At 36.8% G+C, this 24626-nt stretch overlaps 1 protein-coding gene across 2 annotated transcripts in view; it reads right to left on the bottom strand.

Annotated features, from left to right (window-relative positions):
* Positions 1-3608: 3608 nt before the first annotated feature.
* The window catches only part of LOC104146880 (A disintegrin and metalloproteinase with thrombospondin motifs 6), a 165207-nt gene continuing 144189 nt past the window's right edge, over positions 3609-24626 (bottom strand). For both annotated transcript variants that reach the window (XM_009679158.2, XM_068927517.1), the window contains 4 exons: positions 22517-22721; positions 15388-15564; positions 13968-14124; positions 3609-7072 (listed from right to left, as the gene is read on the bottom strand). In XM_009679158.2, coding sequence (XP_009677453.1) covers positions 6963-7072; positions 13968-14124; positions 15388-15564; positions 22517-22721 — 649 coding nt within the window. In that variant the 3' untranslated portion in view covers positions 3609-6962. The remainder of the gene's footprint in view (positions 7073-13967; positions 14125-15387; positions 15565-22516; positions 22722-24626) is intronic.

The raw sequence follows: 24626 nt of genomic DNA, 5'->3' as shown, positions 1-24626 counted from the left end.
TATTTGAAGTCAAATGTTATCTGCTAATTGACAGGATGATTTCAACAATGTAACCTTATCTTGGGTAAATAAACTTCTAAGGAAACTTTGAGCCAGAAAGGGCAAATGAGATGTTTGAGATTCCTTTTTGCTGCAGAAGGTCTTGTTTTGATAGTGCATTTCAATGGCAAAGACTAAATGTGAAAGAGAATTTGAGGTACTAAAAGGGAAGCTCAGTTCCCTCTGTTTATATTTGTTTCTAACTTAGTGTTTTTCATAGTAGGAAAGAGGTTTTTGAGGGGCGCTTTAATGGTCATGGTAGCAAAACAGTGAAAAATTATCTCTTCCTTTTCTGTTATCTTATTTGAAAGCAAGTAATAACATTTTAATGTGTCTGCAGCATTTTGTTCTTGCAATTCTTATTTAGCTGCTATACTAGTCTTTACCCTTCAGTACAAAATTCATAAAACGAATTAACAGTCTGAAATTGGCATTTTGGACAGACAACAGAGTGGTTAACTTTCGAATGTGAAGACTATTGTTAACTCCCACATAACAATATCGGATCAAATATAGCAATACTGTACATCCAACATGGACTGCAGACAAGGAAGAAGAAAAAGCAGTGAGAAAAAGACGAAGCAGTCAACAGAGGGAAGAAGACAATGGAGAAAAAGGAAGCTTTATCCCAGTGCCTGGATTCCAAGGAACGAAATAAAGATTTCTAGAAATGGACTGCAAATTTTTCAAAAGCATGTAGTTGTTGTCCGTACTAGGACCTGACTGTGTCTTTGATCGCTGTTTAAAGATGTCAGAAGGCAATGGTTCCATTAAGTGCATTGTACTTCTGTAAAACAATTTGCTTCTTAAAGCACAGCTGATCTCAGAACAAATGAGAGCTGTGGTAATTAGAACCAAATATGGATTCTCAAATGAAGTTTGTCTCCTCAAATTGCAGGTCTATGTCTTTCCACAGAGATATAACTAGTAGATGCATTTCCACATGTGCAGAACTGTTCCCTCAACTTCCTTGCACATGAAGTGTTAGTGCGTACCAATCTGTTTTCAAGGGAACATCTTTAACCCTACCCAAACGACTGCTCTTCATTACAAAAGATAAATCATATTCTGAAATGGGTTTTCAAACAACATAAAGGATAATTTTATGTTATGTTATAAACGTTGCAAAAAAGTGCATACAATTATAAAGACTTGATGTCAAGAGGTGGGGGGGGAGTGGGGAGAGTTAAACAATTATATTGACTTTTGATGTGCTGAGCATTGCAGAAAGTAATTTTCCAAAAGCCATGGCCTAGCCCTTACCAGCAAGGCCAAATCTGATTCTTCTGGGTGGTTACAGCAACCAAAGTCCTCTGGCTGAGCTGTTACTTCACGCTTCCAAAGCACTTCCTTTTCTATCTTGGGCTGTGATTTGATGAATTAATTCCAAACAGGATTACTAAAGAAGTCAGATTATTTATCTAGTGATCTTGCTATGTCTTCTCTAGAAAGGTCTTCCAGCTTACAGAAATGGCATCTTCCAACCTTTAATGTAGAAATATGTTTTTATATCCTTTCAAGGTCAGAGTTCAGTCATTTTCTGACTAACAGCTATACGACCTCTGATGACCATAAAAGACATGTCCTGTAGCCTACCCAGCTCAATGAAAACGTCAATCCTGTGCAGGAACAGAATAAATGACGTGTGGTGCTTAGGTGATATGCCAATTTATGGGATGCAGTATCCTTAAATGCACACCATACTGCATTCTGAGAAGCTCACTTTCCTAATCTGGACAGAGCCTCTCTATTCAGCTGGGCCAAATATACTTGGGAAGCTACCAAGTCACTAGTGCAGTAGTGAACCTTATTTATGCGGCTGACTGAGTCCTTATAAATCTGTTTGGGATTCCATCCTGATTACCACATGCAAACGCTCCTCCACCATTGTGACTATGGCAAAGTTTGGAGGGACCACACAGAAGCAATGATCCATCCGTTCCACCTAATTGTTGTTTGTGGTGAAGGGAAGGCAGCCAGATAGGGCGTCGCTTTGTACAGAATGACAGCTTCAGCTTACTAATGGCCTTCTCTTAAGACTCTCAGATGGATGACTGACTTATTCCAGATGAGACTCACAGGACTCATCCAAAGTCTATTGCAGGAAAAGTCTACAGAAGAGTCTTGGATCTTAGTTCCTAGTAATAAAAAAAAATAATAATAAAAAAGTCAGCAAAATAACCAAGGCCTGTCCAGCATTCTAGAGAGGATATTTAAAAGTCATTCCTGAAGATCAGATACCTTTAGAGAGAACAGGGAGTTTATTGATGAAGGAACAATTCTGGGGTATAGCAAGGGATATCTGAGAACGGATAAGCAGCATCTCATAGAAGGTAAACACAGACTCTAATATCTGCTGGTTTCATCCTAACAGGTAAAAATGAAGTCTAATGAAAAATAGCTTCTTAAAGGAACGAACTAAAAAAATATACCTCAGAATTATAATGCCAGAGTTAGCCCTAGAGGGAAGTTCAGGTGTAGGAAGAGTGCATTTTAGAAGACTGAAGGGAGTTGTGTGTGCCAGGAAATCTATAGTCAGCATGCATGATGTTAGGTATAAGGTAGAAAAAGTATGAAAAAGGGAGGCAAACATAAGAGCATCTGTTTCAGAGTATGCAGTTTGTTGCTGCAATCTAAAACACAATTACTCCAAGGGGAAAGAGTAATACTCAGAACCGAACAATAGAGGGAAACCTACAAATAATTTGTAGTGTGAACATATGGGGGAAAAGTCAACAGGTTTGGCGTCACAGAAAAAACTGTTATTAGACTATGTCATTTACCAAGTCTATGCCATCTTTAATTTCTGATCCATAGGACAATAAAACTTCCTTATAGTATGTAGGTGGGAACATCAGTACTTTTGAAACATGGAATTATTTTTTGAGTTCTCATTAGTAAAAAAGAGAAAAAATAAAAACTAAAATTATTAAATGGCTTATCAAAATATTCTCTGTACTTTCCTTGATATCCTGCTCCCAGTAGTAGAGAGATTATTTTCATTAAAACAGGAGATTTTAACTGTTACTCCAGAGAAAGCAGAGAAACAGGAAATATCTCATAGAACTAGATCAGAGATTTCAAAGCAGGATATTTTTACTGTATCAGGTATGAAAGAATCTCTCAGCAACAGTGACCTAAACATCAAGTCTTCTGGAATGACTTTGCTCTTTATATTTAATAACATTATAGCTTTAGATAAACTTCAGATAAAACCTTAAAAGCTCAATGCAAGAAGAACATTTTATTATTATCTGTCTGGTAGTGAAATCATTCCAAGAAGCACAGGATATTTTGTTGTATTAGCTTCACTCTTGATCTACTTTGGCATCTATCGCTTAGGCTAAAATATTATCTAATAATGCACATGATCATGTTCTTGACTATTCTCTCTCCTTACTCTGTCCTTACACATGACAAGCATTGCTGCTGCCAAGGACAGAATTCTGGCATAACCTACAGATGTTACTTGAAAGAAAACATATATATTTTGATGCATCTGATAAAGCAAACGTAAGTATACAGAATTCTAGCAATTGTTAGTCAGGGAGACAACTGTACCATGGGAATCATTCTTAAAAGCTGCAGTTTTATTTTACTAAATTATCTATGTTAAAACAAATCTGTGCCTGGTGTGGAATTTCACTGCATCAAGTGTTACAATATTTTTGTTTTCATTACAAGCAGGAGAATGCATGTAGAACAAGTGTTAAGAAACATGACAATAAATTAGAATATAATTTACAAAAGCAAAAAAATAATAATAATAAAGTAACAGTGTACCACATTAATACTGAGTATAAAATAATAAGCAACTAATCACAATAATACAAAGGTAATTTCAGTCTGTATTATTAAGGTTATCTATGTGACATTCACTCCATTATAAAGTTCCTAACAAAGTGGACTATTTTGGGGTGTATATACCTTGAGGGGTTAATCTGTAGATTTTCCTTTCCGTTTTGATCTTCTTCAGCTGGTAGTATTGCTCAGTGGAAGTACCGGCACCAGACTGATCTGTGCTTTTAGTATTCTACTATTTGATTCTAGGCCTGTCATTTTTATAGCCTATACAAATAGTCCTATTGTCACTATTTAGGAATATAACACTATTTAGCTTAGATTATATAGATGGCTACAGTGTAGCAGCAGCAATGAACTGTGCTGTGGAAACCAATTATTTTTCTTTGAATTAGGTTTCATTTTTAGGTCTTAGTCTGAAGTGTTGCTTAGTTTGTAAATCCAAATACATTCTGTGTTTTGTTCCCTTTAACAATACAATTCAATGTTGCTCCAGGGAGTTCTTTAAATTCCAACCTCAGTGCTGTTACGTTGCAGAGTAAACATCGGACTCCCTAGTGTTCTAGCACCAGTAAAGAGAGCAAAATGTGTCTTTGGAAACACTCCTTACAATTTTAATGTCCTATGTGAGGTAAAAAAAAGAGTTTTCTTTTGAATACATAAAAAAAACCCTTTCCTTATTAGCTGAAAAGACACATTAGCTGATAAACACAATTATGCCCTGGAGAAAAACAGACCCTGATACAACGAGGCCTCTTGCTTAGAGGATGCCATAGCAATCCCTTTCCCTTTTATCATATTTTTGACCTAACCAGGACATGCTAGCACCAAGGTGTTTTGCCAAAAGGATATCACAAGGCAATCCACTTAACAGAGAAGGACTACATACTGCCATTAATCCATATATGCAACTCCAAACACTGCTCTTTTTTTTTTTTTATTCCATTGGTGTCAGTTTCAACAGGAGTTGTTACATGGTGATGAGTGCAGCAGATTAGCATATATGAATACAGGCAAGTCAACTGAAAATGAATTCCACTGGTCACAAGTGTAAGGAACTGAAAATACTGGCAAGAGGTAGCAGATGACTGGAATTTGATGGTGATGAACATGTGGGCTACACAAAACCCCACATACAGATTGTCAATATGTTGGGGGGAGGGGGGGTTCATAGTATGAGTCCTGTTAAAAATTTTTATTTTTCCATGTTAATTCACATTAGTAAATAGTGTGCAACACATTTGGCTTGTTATTGGTTAAATACACTGAAACACTTCAATCTCATATGGTTTTCTTCTGAAATTCTTTTTTCACTGAAAAGAGTACTTTTTTTTTTAAGAAAGTGCTATTTGAGTTAGAATTTTTAACACAAGTTACTGTTCACATAAATTTAATTGCACTACAACAAAGGAGGCGTAGTTGGACACAAAAGCACATTCATCAAGTACCTGCTGCAAACTGCAAGTGTTCAAGTACAATATATTAATATAAACAAGTACCCACTTTCCTTATCTCCTTGTTGAGTCTGTTATTGAGAAGTGAAGGGGAAGAGGAGCATGACATTTAACTTTTTTATGCTAGATTCTTGAATGGGACCTGTCTAAGTAGTTTGGTTTCACATTTAAATGCAAAGTATTTGGTGAATATTAAAAAAATATGGTAATATGAAATAAGTGGAGTATGGCAGCAGAGCAGTTAAGGCATCTAACTACAAATCCAGAGGCATGAGTTTGTTCCAGTCTCACACTGAGAGCTGCCCCTAGCTTTATATAAGACCTAGCTTTATATATATACCTGGTCATTTAGGTCAAGGTGGCCAGACTTCATTCCAGCCTCACCTATCCCAGTGTACCTTCCTCCTGCCAGTCCAAAAGGCCTCTTGGGTCAGGCACACTTTTGACCTCCTATTTGAACAGAACCTAGATATCTCCACAAGTCTTTTATTCTTTGGTTGTAATCCTAACCCACTCTGTTGTGGTCTCCTGAACTGCACGTTCACATATTTGTTCTTATAAACAAATGCCCTTCCACTACAGTATCAAAGAAGGGAACATCTGGAACCCATTTTAACTTTTAGCAAATATTGCAAAGGCTTGTTGCTGTTAGGCAGTAGGCTTATCTTTTGCGCTGAAGTCCTTGTGTTGGAGAGTCAAAAGTCATGTTAAACAGAATTAGATGCCCACAAAGCTCTTTCTTCTTTGTGGCTAGTGATGTAAACAAAAGTGAGCTGGAGTCAAAGTGTTAATTTTTAAGGCAACTCATACACAGTGGTAGTGAAAGACTTGGCAATACGGTCTTCACCGCTATTGGAGTCTGCCTCCTCCATGATATAGAAATATTTTCCCTTTTAGTGGAAGTCTCAGGTTCACTTGTATAAACCTGCAACACAGATTTCATTTCACTTCATAGCACACTTGTATTTCATGCACCACTGCAATAACTGTTGCACCTCTTAAAACTAAGTCCCTCATGGTTGTTCTGTTTAGTATACCTTTATATATGGCTCACAGCAGTGTTCAGGAAATATGGATTACTCCAACGGGAATTAGGTGGAATGAAGGAAAAATACATTTTTTAAATTTCTGCTCCTTAAATAACATTTCCAAGCTCATTTTATAATTTAAATTGTGGTGCTGTGTCGTGAGATAAAATAGTTAACATTTTTAAGCTATGACTTAACATTTTTTTGATTCTTCTTTACTTCCATAGTAGACCAAGTCATAACAGCTACATTTTAAACAGTTTTAAATACAAATGGATTCAGTGTCATTGCTAAGTCCATAATAAAAATTATTTTAATGGTCCAAGGAGGTAAACAGACTATTGAATTTAGTCAAAAGAACACAAACGTTCCACAGTAAGCTATTCTATATGTGTTGTGTGGATCCTTCCAATTTGGCATGCCCTCCTCATACTGTGTCCAGCACTTTGGATGAATAAATCCCACTTCACAGAAGTTAAAATAATATTGAAATCCTGTCAGCTGGGGCTGACCAGTGGTTACGTTTTCCACAGGGTAATGCGTTTGCAAGGACGTCAATCTCATTCCGCTGTGTGGCTCTCTTCAATGGACACATTTCCACAATGATAATAACAAGGCACATTCTCGTGCTTTCTGTGGGTCAGTGTCCTTGGCAGGTCTTGCAGCACATCTGTCTGAAGTATGCTCGACTGCAGAACTTGAACTTCAGCACCAGTGGGCAATATGCCACTTTGTTCACATCTTTGCACTCTAATAATTGAGGGCATTAAAGAGAAAAAAAATCAGAAATACAAATTAGAGTACAAAGAAAAATTGAGAGTTTGCATGCTTCTGCTCTATCCGTCCACCTTGCCCTCTTTGTAACTACTCTTTCTAGTCCAGCTTAGTACATACAATATATTTTAAAAAGCAATAAAAATGTTTGCAGGGCTTCTCTCCCAGACATTTAAAAGTGTGCCCACTTTGTCTTGAAAGAATTACCATTTATTGGGATAAATGATCACTTCAGACAGCTAGGATATATGAGTCATTTTTCTTATAATACTTTTATAGCTTCTTTCTCAGGAGTTATTTTATTCATCCGTGAGAGGTTATCCAAAATCTAACATGATTCGCACTATTTGGTACTATGCCTGTGTGTTTGTAAGACTCCTTGAAATAGAATATGCACTGCAGCTAACAGGGATGGAGAAAACAAAGAGTGTTACAAATAAAGGCACCAACCGTGTGAGTTCAGTGACTTGACTGCATGGGCAATTTTACTTTAAGCTTGGTTCCACACATTAACACTTTCTTTAATGCAGGAGGAAAAGCCATTTTTATGCCTGTAATAGTCATGTAAAGGCTTTTTCTTTCCCTTCATACTCGTGTTTTCCCTACATTGAGTTTACTGCATATAGGCAGATAGGTAAGTCTCCCAGGAAGGGAGAACAAGAGTTCTGCCTCATGGAGAAAGGATTCCTTCTTTCCCATCCCACACAGGTTTTATCTAAAGTGACTCTTGGGTGAACATTACAGCAGCACTGCTAGAGTACGCTGTGATTCTCCTCTGGCTCGGTTTCCTTTCTGAAGAAACAAGGTGGGAATAGGGAATGGAGCAGTTTGGTCCATGTCCAGTTCTTATTCTGATAGAGTTGGAATTCACAGCTGAATCGGGTTCTACAGCTCGGATTTAGCTACTGTAGATTTGCTTTGCACTGGAGTGACTATTCTGATAGGTGCTTGATAGGGGAATTTACCTCTTCAGTAAAAGCATTTGGACATTTTCTTCCAGACTGATACTAAAATAGGACTTTGGCAAGGAGCCTTGCTACATGTGTAGGAAGATGGAAGAGAGGTATACGGAGAAAAAGCAAAACCCACAAGTTTAAATTGCAAAATGATGAGGTGGGAAGAAGAAAATCAAATTAATTTTCCAGAAATTAATTTGTCTCAGAAGAATGCTTTAAGTTTTTACTCTTACAAGACTGCATTCGATACTGGTCTCCTCCTACAATCTCTCTCAAATTACAACAGCTATAAAGAAAACATGAATAAAAAGGAGAGGAACTAGCAGTACTTTGAACACTGTCATATTTGCATTGATCTAATATCTAGAAGTGAAGAAGACTGGAGGCCAAGGCCCTGTTGCTCCAAGACGTGACAGAACAACAGTCCACGACTCCAAGATGTCTGTAAGCCAAATGCAAGAGACAGCAGACAGACACACCAAACAGGTATAAAAACCAAAAAGTAATAGTGAAACAATCACAATTAGTAGGTGCAATCATTCAGCTGTTCCTATCTGTCTTCTTTCTACATATAATCTCCTAGTATACTATTTTTCCTCCAGAACAGGTAGTTATGGATAGTGGGCTCATAGTGTAAGCACACTGTAGTAGCAAGTTATGGGCAGGTGAGAATTTTTAGTATTTGAACCTAGGAAAGCGTCAGTGGGGCTGAACTTCAGGGTCTGTACTGAATGCTATTTCTGATTAGGGCCATGTGCACGCTTTTAGCTGGACGAGAAGAGGCATGAAGCGGTTTAAGCTTTCATTTCATTAACACAAATACAACGCTTTCATAGTAATTTTTTCTTCATCTACTCAACATTTTTACTCACTAGCCTCCTATTTTTTTTAATCTTAACGTAGAATCAGAAGTGAAAGTCAGGAAAAAAGACGCACCTCTTGGGGGCAGTGGACTGAAATACACACACTGAATGCACAGATACATTTCTCGATCAGCAACTGCATAAGGTCCCTGTTTCAATTCAAAAAAATCTCCCAGAAGGTCAAATATCTTCCAGAAACGTTTAAAGCCCTTGTGTTTGTGAGGCCTGGGAACATGGGAGACCCAGTAGTGAATTACAAATGATGTGAGGAATAAAAAAGTTCACTTGATCTTGATGAGATGTAAAAGCTCATTCAATCCTCAAAATAAACCTCACAGACATTGTAGCTAGTTAAATACAGGTAAAGCCACCAACTTATTTTTACTAAAAGTAAAATTTGAAATTATCCTCATTTCACTTTTCTTTACATTTTTCTTCCTATTGACTACAACTGGACCCTGTTCAGCCAATGCCATTAGGATAGCAGTGAGATATAACACTCTGGAAGTTGCCCATAACTTCTGTTTTAAAAATTAGTTTCGAAACAGATATGGTGGCTGATGAAGTAGTTTATTCTTCATAGGACTGTGGTTGAACGGAAGAGGTTTAGCAGAACCACTCCTACTCCTAGTAACTACTGTTAATAAGTTTCAATAAACTACATGTATTAATTTCTCCTTTCCTGAACTTTGTGGCCAAATCCAAGTATACTATGATATTAAGTATCACATTACAGTATTAAAATCACAGATCATCACTGTGCCTTCAGCTAAAGAGACTGCAACAACATACCACACAAAATACAAGGAAAACTGAAATGACATCGATAAAACTGTGTTTCAGGTGAAGTTTCAACTGTATCTTTAGTAGCCTAGATGCAGCAGCCATATATACTTGGAGAATAAAATCAGTCTGAGTAATATATCAAATCCTGTGGTACTTGCTGTCTGCAGTTCTCTTCCAATAGCAAGTGTAATACTACCTTCATCAGTGGCAGCCGGTCAAAACTTCATCTACAATACTCAATCTCTAATAAAGACAGAATGAACAGAAGTTTTCTGTTTCACAGAAAACAAAGAGCTAAAGCAGATGTTAAATGTGACAAGATATACCATAACTTTCTTTTACTATTTCTGTATCCCCAGAATTTTGACTTTGCTGTTTCATGTAAACAACCTACACTTTCCCCAAGAAAGTACTTCTGAACTTCTGAACGCTGGAGTTCAGTGAATGAAGGGAACTAGGAGGCTTGCTGGGGTGTGGAGTGGGAAGGGAACCCCCTCAGCTAGTTGGACCTTGGCGCAAGCCCATAACCCGCTGCTGAAGTTTCTTTTGCCCCACGGTGGGGCCTGATGAGCAAGGCAGTGCTCCTAGGTGGCACACGGACAAAGGCTCTGAGTCTAAGCACGTATATTTTGCAATGTATCCCTCGGAGAGGCCTGACTCCTTCCCTGACACCCAGACACTTCAGGTAGGCAGTTCTCCCATACCTGAGGAGAGACAGAAGTGCGCACACCTAGCCACAGAATACCCCTCTCACAAATACATCCACAAAGAAATACAGCAGTGTTCTCTCTATACCTTGAAGCACTGAATGTTCCAGTATGCCACAGACCAAACGCACACGAGAAAGGTGCAGAAGCATCCCATGACACAGAGGGGGACACAGAAACACAGAACACACACACACAGAGGGACAGACCTCAGATCTTGCTTCAGTACTGTGTAACCTATCCTGTGGCCAGCAGGTCCTTACTAGGATTTGCCTGGTAGCACAAGCAAAGTTCAGCACGGTGCTGCAGAAGAAAGGGATGGTGCTTCCTGTGCTGGTAAGTCACATGGACAAAAAGAGGCAGTGAGAGAAAGAGATGAGTACAGAAAATAATAGCCTCACACGTGATTATGCCACTCAGCAGACTGTAAGAAAAGATCCACTGAGAGCAAAGTCCACTTGCAACTGAATAAAGAAACTTCTGATAACAAGGGGTCTTGGCCCACGTAGCCCAAAACACAGGAGGGGAATCCTAAAACCCTCTGCAGAGACTGGACTCATTTTCTCTCACTTTCCCCTTCCCATGCACTAGCTGCTGTCAGCTGGTTTCTACACACATCCCTAGCCCAGGCTGCCAGACACAAGTATCTGAAGCAGCACTGTATCAACTGCACTTGCAAGTGCGTAACAGGACATACTCAAATCGCGAACGTTTCTTGCCTAGAGATAAATTATCATTTTAAATGGGGGGGGGGGGGAGGGAGGAGGAAACTTTATAAAACTGGAATTGTCCAAGCAACTGAGTGTGCTTCTTTCAAAAAAGAATAGATTTTAACATAATAAATCTCTGAGATCAGTTGTGCTCTTTAGGATTACCTAGTTCTTGAAATCTAAAAAGCTTTCCATCACCTCTGGTATGCTGCAAAAGATGCACCTCCCTGTTTAAAGGGTAGCATTTTACTAACACAAGCAATTTGGTCAGGAAGACTCCAAGGACGGAGTTATTTGACCTTCTAATTGAAGAGATGACAGCTCCTATTGTGTCTAAAAGGATTTTGTTTCAGGTCAAGAGTATATGCAGAAAATGTGCAATACATATGCGTTAATCTGCATATGCTCACAGTTTATACTTCTTATATTGAGTATTTAACAGGAGCTATAAGATATTTACAAACTAGGATATATATTTAATAAATATCTAAAATATTTATTAAATATTTATTTAGATATTTGCAAAAATATCTAAGAAATACCTCAAAGACAAAATTTTTGTCTAATTTTGGAATAGAGCACTTTTAATACTTCATGGACTGTGGTGAAGTTCTTCTCAAAGGATGTGTGTGTATTTTAAACTGTTAAATTAACTTTGAGAACACATTTATTTGTAAGCTGTGCTTAATAGCTTACAAATAATCAGTGGTCTCCAGTAACTATCTTCAGTGTTGGACAAAAGCAAAAATGTGGTGCTAAGTGGCAATGTGACTGCTGGGACCTGTATTTATTAGAAGAGATTGTACTATCTTTTTTTCCCCTTGTTTTTTCCTAGGACCTATTAGCTCAAGCAATGCACTGTGCTAACGAGGTTGCATGGCTGTCAGTTGATGGCTCATGCCTGGCCAACTCGTTATGTATGAGTGCAGTCCAAAGAGCTGAAGTCCATCTGGAATATTGTGCCAGCAAATGGTTTTCAACATTTTCAATTTGTGGATCCCAAAAATTTTCCAGTGAGGGTGTAGGCCCCTGGAAAACACTAATGCCAACGAGCTCACTTTTCATAGTTACTCTGCACAGTTCCACTTTAAACTAGCCCATGACCACCCAGCGTCCATAGATTACACCCAGAAAACCCCTGACGGTATCCACATCTGTAGGAGATCATCATATTTTCCTGATAATATTAAAGAATTACTAATCTAATGAGTATAAATAATGACATGATAAATTTCATCCTGAAATTTAGAGGAGATTGAGACTGAACCAGGCCCGCTTAGACTACTTTATTACCTTACTCTCTTTGGAAAAAGACAACATCTAAGTTTGGAAATAAAATACAGTTAGCCTTTGAGCTTTAAAGGGCAGAAAATTTCCTACACTGATAATCATCACCTAAAGATTACTTAAGAGCACTAACATACGATGGGAATTAAAATAACTAAGGAAAATTTTATTACAAAGATGCATTTCAAATAACAACATGGGATGGTAAGTGTCTTTTTAAAATTAAAACTCCTAAGCAATGAATTACAGTGCTTGTGGAGAACCATTAGTATATTTCTCGGAAGATTTTAGCATGCTCCATTTTATTACAGACATCTCCATTTGACAGAAGTAACACCTTATGTCATTTCATAACAACTTTGAACCTATGCTGTGAACCTGAACGGACAGAGAAGGTATTAAATGAACACCAAATCAGGGAAAATCGTAGCATAAATTTGCATTTTTTTGCATATAAATAGAGTATTTGTTCCATATAAATAGGTTATTAAGCTCCAAAGTGGTTGGAGAACCCATGTATAAGATACTGCACTTCACACCGCAGAGAGAAAAGTTATGTTAAGGGAGTATTAGTGACATTGCAAAGTCAAGCACTCAAATCTTAGCGAATAATATTTTTAACAGAACTGTAATTGCTATGCAATCTTAATACACATGTACCAAAAAATTATGGTAATCCTCATTTGCCTTTGGCCTGCAATGTTTTTGTTCAGGAGGCAAAATGGAATGTACTCATCTGGTGAGCAACTATTCTAAATTTTGGGTACACTTTATGATCGGTAAGGAGACCCATGTTTGTTTGTTTGTTTGTTTGAACCGCCTAGCACTCAAATTCTACTCTGAAGACAGAATTCTTCTTCACTTCCCAATGGGCTTACCTTGGGAATTCACGACTCCAGAACTGGAGCCTTTCAAAAACATCAATAAGTTTATTTTGACAATGCTATTTAATACATTCTCAAAATAAAATATTTTAGAATGCAGTTAGTTAACAGTCTAATTAAATTAGGCTGTATCATGTAAAAAATACTGTAATTATTTCCATACAGGCATTATAAATCCAGGAAATTCAAAGTTAATCAGAAGAAGCTGAAAAATAAGTTAAAGTATAAGAACAGAACTGTAGCACTGTTGTAACATTAAATGTGCAATCTAATTTTATTCTTTAAAGAACGTGTGATAAACTATTTTTGCCTCTGCCGTGTTACGTTATGTATGTTGTTGGAGTGGGCATAAATTCAGTGGATAAGAAGCACATCATGCTCTCCCTTCTGTCACAAAAATAAATATTGTACCAACAAAGAGATTGGAAAATTAATGAAACAAAATGGTAGCATTTTGTCTATGATATAGGCAATATAGGGTTCCCCCCTTTTTTTTTTTTTAAAGGAAGCAGCTGTCTGTCTTTAGAGAAGACTGCATTACTAAATAATTGCAAAAAATTAATTCACAGTCTAGGAGGTGATATAATATAGGCTTTTGTTAATAAAGTGATGTTTTGTTAATAAATTGAAGCAATTCTGTTTTTTCCAGAATACATTATATCAAGATGGCAAACTTACCCTCCGTGTTGGAAATGGGAGTACTGTCACATTTGCTTTCACACTGTTGCATTGATGGAGGTCTAAGTGTTTCTGGACACTCACTGGATGCTTGTCCGGTATATGAGAGGCACTGTACTGTTCGCATCTGTTGCCCAAGACCACACTGCGCAGAACACTAAAAATAAGACAGGTAAAAAAAGTAAAACAACTTGGATCGAATTCTTAAATACAAAGCAAGATAACAGGCGAACAATCACGGACAGTACACATGCACAAATATAAAGCAGCAAAGGCATCTGAGGACACTTGGTTAATACAAAAGTATTTTTCATAAAGTAGTTCTGAATTTTTCATTTTTGACAGTATATATAAGTACTTGTCTTTCAAAGAAAATAAAACACAATGCAATATTAGCTCCCTGAATGAGCTCAGATTTGAAATAAGAGATTATAATTTACACTATTTTATGTATCATGTCTGAATTTAAGATTTCAAGAGGGAAATCCTTAAGCTTTGAACAAACAAAAAAAATCCAAAGACAAGAAGAATTCAAATCTGCTAGAAAATTTTTTCTTTAAGGAAAAAGGAAAATAGTTTTCAAACAAAAATACTTTGCAGTTTCAAAAATATTTTTTATTTCCGTAACTAAACAATGATTTCAAGGCTTGCATCAATTTGAGACAACTAGCAAAAAATAAAAGATGGATCAAAAGTCAAATATACTGTAATACCACAGATGGCTGTCCCTTGATTAGTTAAGCTAAGGTATTTCCATTAGTGGTAAATTACTCATCAAAATTAGAAACTGAAATATCAAATGATTATTTAATATCAAGCCACTAATCACACTTTAGATGCTAAATCATCATGAAAGAGAGAAAATCCATATAGCTTGTATAGAAACACTGTTTCTATATATTCAGCCTGTGCTGAAACAATGCAGATCCCCATCTGGCAATTAAGCATATTTTGTGTAAAATTTTATAGGTCTCTGAATGCTCTTAGAGCTGCTACATACCTTTTTGTACATTTACTAAGATGATAATTGGCTTTATATTTCCATCACGCTCCTCAGCTGAGTTCAATGTGTTTTAAAAATAAAACCTTGCAACATTGCTGCATCTCAATATCCCCTTCCACAAAACTGTAATAAGGATTAATTAATGTAAAAATAACGCATATGAAAACTCATCCTGTAGAAACCGGTTTACTGTCAGCAAGTCCTGCCTTATAGTTCAGCAGACAAGCACCGTTCTGCAGCAACATTTCAACCTGAGACAAACAACGGTAAAGCAAGGAAGTCACAGAAATGTTCCTTCTTGGTTTCCATTAAGACCTTTATCCTTAGAAGGTGCTGATGTGTAGGAGACTAACAGCAATATATATTGCTGTTCATAAAAATATTATAATAATATGATATTTACATGGACTATCTTACCTGTCCCCAGTCTCCAGTAACCCAGCGAGGAGGAGGACATCGACCTAAACTACAGCGGATGCGGACTGGAGGTTTGCTTTCTTCTTGGCACTGAGCAGCTGGAAAAGTTTTTAAAAGATCGCTGCTTTTGCACAGAACAATTCGGTGCTTAAATCCTGGACCACACTTTGGTGTACACTGAAAAAATATGGATACGAATAATTAAAATCTCAGTAAAAAGTCAGTAAAAGTCCCAAAGATGTTATTACGGAAAAATATGAGATTATACTTATGTTCTTATAAGTAAATTATAATCACCATTTTCCCCAAGATAGTAGTAATTTTCAAACATTTAGAAACACAAATAAGCTGGTAGATGACTGCCTTAAGTTAAATAAGTTTTAACTTGATAAAAGTAGATTTCTTTTGCTATTTATAGTTATAGTATTATATTACTATTTGCTTTTTTATATAAAAGCTTTCAGGTTAGGTTTAAGAAAAGTACTTTTCTGTAAAGCAGACATGGACTGGTACAAGGAAACAAATCGGAGCGTGCATTTCAGCGATTAAAGTAGAACTCTCTGATACACAACCCCTAGGACAGACTTTCTCTACATCCCTTACAGATTACTGAGCTGTAAGCAACATTCTTCCCCAGTGATCATATGGAAAGATGAATCCTTTACTGGACTCTGTAGAAACTGGATTATTGGTTCAGATAGAAATACTCTACCCTCCCCTACTATGAATGCGTTTTCCTCCTTTCACGTTTTAATTCTGTTTTCTCACAGCTGCTGTTGTTCCTCCTTCTATCACTGCTCTGCTGGTTCTACTAGCAAGCAGATAGTAAAGGAGCAATTGGAAGAGAGACAGGTCTAAGGACCTCTCTGCTTTTGCTCCTCTTTCTTCATGTTGTTTTTTCCTCCTTCTCCTTCTAGTTTGCTCCTGATTAACTGTCATTTGCATTAGCACAACAGCAGAATGGGGAGAAGACAAGCGCTAATGAAATAAGAACACAAGACCTTCCCTAAATCAGTTTCTCTTTAATAGCTGAGCTGGAGATTTTGCAAGTACAGTATTAAAATTCCTCTCAGGCATGTTCACCTTTATCCCGCAAGCATATCTGCATTATCTGGATCGGAATCAACTTCTGATAGCATAAACCTTACACACAGATTACTCTAAAACTGTCAAGAGTGCAACTGCCTTTCATATGCAAGCAGCTGCAGAGACATATTATTATCTGGGAAATAATACAATGTGACCTGAAGTAAAATTCAAGAGAGGGAATGCCAAAGACCTTCCACATCCAAACAGGTCACTATATAATTGGGAAAAATAAAAACACCTAAGATTTATTTTTGGAAAATGACTTCAGTAATCCCAACTTCGGGGTTGTGTGCCTAATTCTGAAGCATATCTGTCTAACTTAAAGACACTTTAAAACAGTTCCACAGTACTGTGTAAAGTATTGACGTTCCCTATACATTCCTAAATGTGTATGTATATACTCACCTACCTCAAAATAAAATCCATGAGAAGAGATACTCTTGGTGAGAGTCACCTAAACTAGTCAATGAAGAACTGACAGATTTATGCTCCATCTTATCTCTGCTTGGATTGAGAATCTTAAAGTGGGCTGCAAAGAGGAGTGTCCTCCATTTGGCTTTTATAATCCAGAACTGCAAAGTGGGTGCATAATCACTCTCCTTTAAAAAAAAAAAATCATCCTGTTCTTGTCTTTTTAATAGAGGTACTGCCTCCTTATCTACAGCAGTTCACTGTTTACAATTCTGACACAGAATAGCCAGGTTCAATCCTCCTCATACATTTGGGACATTAACCCCAAATCTCCCATCTCCTGCACAACGTATGGTTAAGTACCTGCCTACTAGAAAACAGGGGAAGGAGGCACAAAGGAGGGAAGAAAGTTCTCTGTTTCTGTGGCAGAAAATACACCATTATGCAGGAAGAATCTAATATTAATGCTAAAGAGAGACCAAAAAAGAATGACGACGAGCACATCAGGTCTTCAACAATATGATCATGACTCCTCAGTTGTGGTCCAAATTCCAACACAATGAATGTTGTATGTATTTTTGTCCACAAATATTTCATATAAAATGGATAAGACTTTTGAGCAGGAAACAGAAGCAGGTGCCCCTGCGCAGCTGAGCGCTGAAAAATCACTTGCACTCAAGCTCCTCTTCCCATTTAATCTTTTAAGCATTCTGTGAAAAGCAATCAGACAACACACAAAAGGTTGAAAGGGCCCTTGTGCCATCATCAGAGTGGACTACAGATTGGTGAGCAGTTCACTTTGTAAAATGGCAGGAGGCAGAGGCTTGCATCTCTTTCGAAGTTACACAGAATTGTATTCTGAACCCTGAAATATTACACTAACATGCAAAAAAGAAAGCTATCAGCAGCTGACTCCTAAAATAAACAAGTAGCTTCTGCTGTATCTCCCATGGAGCTCAGTTCCTTAGGCATGCTCCAAGAACGCCTTCTAAATTGAGGCCCTCAGAGAGGGTACGAGGACGACTGTCTAGCGTGTGAATCACTTGCTTTGGTAAGAGGCTGGCACTCAGGTTTTCTTCTGTGTCAAGACAGGCAAGAAGCAGAACTTTTGATAACCAGTTAAATAAATGTCAAAAAAGCAATGTGCCAATGGAGTGTCATAACAGACAGAATTTGGTAGCAAATCAGAAATTTGGCTTTAGGTGCATGCGTTTTCTAATCCTACTCTTCTGTTGTTTTATCTGTAAGTCACTTTGTGATATACGTTCTTTTAGCTACTGGCACCAGAAGAAAAAATATCCTTAAAAAACCCCACATTTTTTGGAGTCATAGTCAAAATTCCACTAAATCAGTTGGACTACACCTGACCTCAGCAATTAAAATGAAGTAAGGAAACAGGCTGCCGACAGTAATACTGAACTCCCCTAAAATAAAAAGCACGGTAGAATTTAGCAAAAAGTGTACGTCTTCAAAGTAAATGACAGATAAAATACCCATAAACATTAAAAAAGGAAATAGTGTCTCCCATTACTAGATGCTTCTAGAATATTTGACTCGCTCATTAGAAAGAACGACTAAGGGTAGCATGAATGCAAAGTAAAAACACTTCTCTCAAAATTCTGATCAGTCTCTTTCCAATAAATCCTTAGATTATTTTTTGTTGTTTTATTTTATTTCCTGGAAAAAATATAAAATAAGTAATTTACGGGTGAGAAATCACTCAGTCAAAGCTCATCTATTGCAAAACATTATACTGATGTTCAACAAGTGCGTAAACATATTAAAAAGTGCTAAAATTGCTTAATTTGCATCAAGTATTGCTTTCTTTCAGAATAAAAACAAAGCTTCAGAATTTACATTCCAGAGAAAAGTAATAAGATTTGACATTGGCTTCAAAGCAAGCTGCACTCAACTCTTCCACTTTTTGTGTTCATTCTTGTTTTCAATACAAATATATCAGAGGCAACATTTTCATGCGTTAGTCAGAAAATCAGGGGTGGGTGTGTGTGTGTGTGTGTGTGTGTGTGTAAATCATATTTATACATCCATATCACATTTCCAGGAACACTGAACAAAAACAAAAGAAGCAATTTCTCATTATACTAAAACGGTATGAACAGCAAAGACACTTTGCCAAGCTATACCAGGCAAAATTCATAACAGAAAAACATTAGCACTTCTTCACAATCCTGTCAAAATTCAATCACAACCAGAAGTTTAGCAGGGCCTGAAGCCTTAGATAATAAAATTTATATTAAAAATTATGACACATTTCTGTATAAAAGTGATGGCCTTAAAAAGCTGCTGAACCTTCTTAAGAGGCTGGCAATGCTGACAGCTCCAAGGATGATATATTAATGAGCAAAGTCTAGAGGTGGTAACTACAGGAATAATATATAGTCTATATATATAGTCTATTTATATAGTCCATATATATAGTGTCTCTCTCTCTCTCTCTCTCTCTATATATATATATATATGGCTCCATAATTTTTCATATGGATAGTATTATTTGTTAGCACTGAGATGATGCCTAGATATTCTAATTAGAATTAAAGTATTACTAAAATGGACAGAAAGAGCTTAAAAACTATCAGTGCTAGGACAGGATATAAAAGAGTCTTCCACTGAACAACCGTTTCTACTCATCCATCATTTCCTTCTTGCTCCTTTCCATTTTATTCTTTCCAAGTCACAGATTCCTTTCTGAAGAGCTGGAATATACTCTACCTTTTCAGGTAGGGACAGGGACCATTTAAAACCTTTCTGCATTGATTTTGGTGCTCTACTTCTGGTGTAAATGGCAGCTAACAGTTGGGGAAAAAAAGAATATTCTTCTGCATGTAAAACAATGCCTGTTTTAAAATTCACTGCCTCATTTCTGTGTTTCTTGAGGTCCTGCTCTACATGAAGAGAAGTTGCTGAAAGGAGCTGCTTTTCTAAAGGTTCAGGATATAAAGCAGACAACTTTTTGGAGAACAGATTCAAAAAAAAAACCTGTTATCTTAAAACTGTATAGAACTAGAGATAGATTCAGCTATAAAGTCTGTGAATGGCTATCTGTCTTGTAATACCAGATTATTTCTAAAACCTGGTACAATAACAGGAAATTCAGAATATAACCAACAACATTAGCATGGTAAGTTAACGAAAATCACAAATTCTTCAGGCATTGCCATTATATTTTAAAATAATTTTCTTTGATGTAAAAGCTCAATAAAATGACATTTAATTCATAATTCCTTATGGAACAAAACCAAATAGTTGAACAGTATAGCAAATTGATACATTTTTCTTTTGCTTAAGGAAAAATAAGGTATATCATGGAAAAAAACAAATTTGTCCAAAAAGGTCTTTCTTCAGCTAAGAACAGATGAGGATTATATCGGCATGAAATAATGAAATATAGACACCAAGGGGATGAGCCACAACCCGCGTCCATGGCAGCTCACAGCACTGCAACATGCAGATATCACTACTTCAAGTACTGTCAAAATGTTGAGATTATATTATCTACACTACCTACCTTATCAAGGTATAGTAAGAGCTGTTCTGTCCCACTTCTATGCGCACTCACCAGAGTGAGGTTAGTAGGCTTTCTACTCTCTGAATTTCCCAAGGTTGTAACAATTTTTTCGAGCTAAAGGTATCTGTGCATAGATGAGCTCTATGCAACAACATTAATCATAAACTATGAAGTACTGCATAATATAAAGTATTTTGAACGAAAGACTCCTTAAAGGCAAACAAGTATACAGTGGATACAATGACTCGTGAATCTATCATTGGGAGATCATTCCAGTTAACTCAGATAATCTTTGACTTTTTTTATTTTTTTTAGACAAAGGAAGTATAACAGTTCTCTCTAGGCTTCATTTGAAAGGGAGGCGAAAACTGGTTACCCTGAACACAGAAAATTTGGGGTTTGAGAGATGCTGCTACCTGCAAAGTTCCCCTAGGATCAGTCATGGAACTGAACCTGCAAAGTTCCCCTAGGATCAGTCATGGAACTGATCTCATTATTATTTTTTATACTCTATTTAATGATATGGTAGAAAAGTAGGAGAGTATAACTGAAACTAGCAACTAACACCAGTGACTGTAACTAACCTTAGCAGTACAGAGGAAGAATCAGTGTATTCTACAGGAAGACCTGGACAACCTTGAAGACAATAATCATTTAGATGAGGTAAAATTTGGCAGTATGAAGTGGAAGGTCATGTGTTTCTGCAAAAATAACAAGAATCTACTACAAACTGAGAGATCACTAACTGAAATGAAAAGAGGAGGAGAAAGATCTGGATATATTAAAGAATGTAAGTAAGTAATCAATATGTGATGGCTGTGAAGTTGAAAAAGGTAATTTAGCGTATACTGACACACTGTAGCTTTTGGGTGTTTTCAGCAGAGGCAGGAAATTATTAACAAAAGAACAAGGCACAGCTGAAACCTCATGTGAGATAATATATGCATTTAACTCTGATCATCCATTTCCAAAAAGAAGTGTTCCAACTGGAACATGAAAGCAGAAATATTTGCGTGACCATGATTAACTTCTCTCTGAGGAATAGTAGTTGGAAAGGAAGAAGGGTGTTTCAGCTAACAAAAGCAAACAGGTATAAACTGGCATGCAATTAGAGTGTTTCTTGCAATCCAAAGACTGAAGTTTCAGGAAGAGTTTTCCAAGAAGCAGCAGGACAAAACCAAACAAAACTTTAAATTAACTAATTTTAAGACAGAGTTTGATCAGTTTATGAAAGGAATTGTATGATATGGCTGCATTTGACAGCAGCCATATGGAGTTGGAGACTCAGGAAATCCTAGCTTGAAGTATTCCAAAGGCTACTTTGAAATAAAACAGGTGAGATAAGACTCCTGGGTAGCAAGGAACTGCAGAAGCATACAACCATTTTTGCCCTCACCCTTGCATACGATGCAGTTCCACTCAAATCCACCACAGACCAACAATAAATCTGCCTTCTCCTCTCTGCTGCATGAGTTCACACCCTTCAAATGTAATACTTGAATCAACATGAAGTCATAACTTGACTTATACTATAACAGATACCACCATACTTAACAGAAGATGTTCTTTCTTTAATAAAGAGAACACCAATTTTTAGGTCTGCTTCTCATTGCACGTTGCTAAGGAAGTCGATTCTTTACATCAACACGATTACTTGAACAAAACCCTAGCAGCTTATTCTGGCTTTGGATACTGTAAAACCATCAACTCTTCTCTCCAGCTACTTGCCTCTTCAAGAACCTATGGAAATGAAAATTGCTTCTTCTTTAAGACAATTATTGCATACCAAATGACTAGTATAATTTTTATGTTTTTACTATTTTTAATACTTTTACTATTCTATGTTGTATTTTTCTATTTTCACGTTATGACTAATAACAATAGCTCATAATCTCTTGACAAAATAACAGAACTGACAATACAGGTGAAAAGAAAATAGAATTATCAATGTCAAAAATTGCTTCAATACTCTAAATCAATTGGGTTTCGATCTTCTCATTAATCCTCAACTTGGCAATCGGCAGTAGAAAACGTACTAATATTCAGTGGCTAGAGCTCTCGTCTCGACTGTTGCCAATGAGATAAAATTGCAAATTTCCTTACTTCTGACCAGTCCAAAGCGACCCACTGAGGGGGACAGGACTGATTGTTACAGGGCTCTTTTTCAATAGGCCGGTGTGTTAAACAGTTGGCATTTTCCAGTGTCTCTTCCTCAGAAGGTCCAATCTTTCTGATACAGAGAACTGTTCGTGAACGCATTCCTCCATCACAGGTTTTACTGCACTCTGACCAATCTCCTATAAACCATCTGGAGAAAAAAAGTTAGGAAATTCAATCAATATATTTCAAAAATGGAGAGGATAATTACATAATCCAATAATTCCAATAGTTTAATAGTCAATATTCAAACCTGATTCATAGTTAACAAATACACATAAATCATAGTGAAATAAAGTAAAAACTCATGGACCTTTTCAATGGTACGTTTTGATTTATGCCTCACTGCAATAATATCTTCCAATAAAAAAGTACTTTGTTTTTTTCCAGAGCAACAGTTTCCAACCTAGGCTATAGCAGTTGAGTGTTGAGCCTGAAAAAAACTTCAGTCATTTAAGTGGAGTTGCATGGAATCACATGAAATTATCCATCTGAAAGTGGGTTGCAACTGGAATTGTTTGGGAACTACTGCTGTAGGTTAAAGCATAGGTTAAAAGCCAAGATGCTTGCCCCTTTGGTATCATCGCAGTGGGTGCTGTCTTTCCACTAGCAATAAGATAATTTGATCTGAAAACTGAGCTGAGCTTTAATTTTTGTCTGGTTATGAAACATTTTTGTATAGAATGCAATATAGAAATGCAAGTCATTCTTATTTCTTAGAGTAAGGAATGTAAACACTAGTAAAACATAATTCATCATATAAAAATGACCTCAAGAACTATTTAAAAGATTTAAATCATTGCATGATAGCTAGAGGGAGTGTTTTTGTGTAAACGGTAAAAGTCAAGAGATGTGCAGTATATTTAGATTACTTAAGTGTTGTTGCAGAGGAGATTAAAACAGCTGTTAATCTGGTTGTAAAGTCTGAATTTTGTTTTTTTTAAATGATGAAAGGTTAATGCAGTTCAATGCAGTGGAAATATCTCTTCATACAGTTATCCTATCAATATAAATGTATGTTTAGATCATATCTTATATAATAGCTTCTTTGGCTATGCAGGGCTACACAGCAAGAGCAGGAAGGAAAAAGTTCCTATACAGGCATGCATGGAGGAAAGTGTTAAAATGAATGACAGGGAGCACAGCAATGGTAAGAAGCTATCTGGAGTGATACAGGGTCTCCTGCCCCAGAAGCCTTGAATTAATCTCATTTAATTAAAAAATCAATCTCATTGAATTGAAAAAAAAAAAAAAGGAAAGAATTCCATCAACCTGCTTTTGTCTATGCAGGGTACACAGTGAGGTAGGATATCAAGACATCACTACAGCTCTGTTGTCACATAATTTGCAAGATAAAAAAAGTATTAATATGGAATAGAAGAAAATAAGTACAAAAGAAAGTGCTGAGTGTCTGTGCAGAGTTGCAGAGTTAACTCCTCAATTACAAACTGAATCACTCCTTCCCCTGCTTAGCATTAGGCATTCTTTGGGATATACAATGTTTTCATTAGATCTCTGCCCTAGCCAGATGCTGCCTACTCTACAACATGTTAAGCACTTAAGGTTAAGCTACTTCCAAGCCAAATGAAGTGGCATCTCATAACTGGAACCATGTTCTGTGAATGAACATCTAAAGTTATAACCAAGACTGAAACATTAAGGACTCCTTCCTTCCTATATATATTATCCTCTCTCATCTAACATCCTGAATACAGACAAGACTAAATTCCCAGATGCGCAGACGATCATGTTAGAGCAAACACTATTCAGTTATTTATTGTAACATCCAGCAGGTAGGTCCACAACAAAACTCTTATCTTCTACTCTTTTGCCTTAGTGAATCCTGCTAGCATGTGCCCTGCTCTGTTTCAACTTGTTCATGGCTGCTGATTGCATTAAATTTGACTGTTTTTTAGATTAGTTTTATCTCGCCACGTTATTTTGGGGACGTCTAACACAGTGTGCTGTTGCTATAACTACTGTGTTTTGACTAAAAGAATTAACTCTGAAATATAAGCAAATTAAACTGAGCAGCAGTCAGGTATAACAAAGGGAA

Source organism: Struthio camelus, chromosome Z, assembly GCF_040807025.1.
Source record: "Struthio camelus isolate bStrCam1 chromosome Z, bStrCam1.hap1, whole genome shotgun sequence".
In the NCBI taxonomy this organism is placed as follows: Eukaryota; Metazoa; Chordata; class Aves; order Struthioniformes; family Struthionidae; genus Struthio; species Struthio camelus.
Note: the sequence above shows the minus strand (reverse complement) of the source record. Positions and strands in the feature narration are given on the sequence as shown.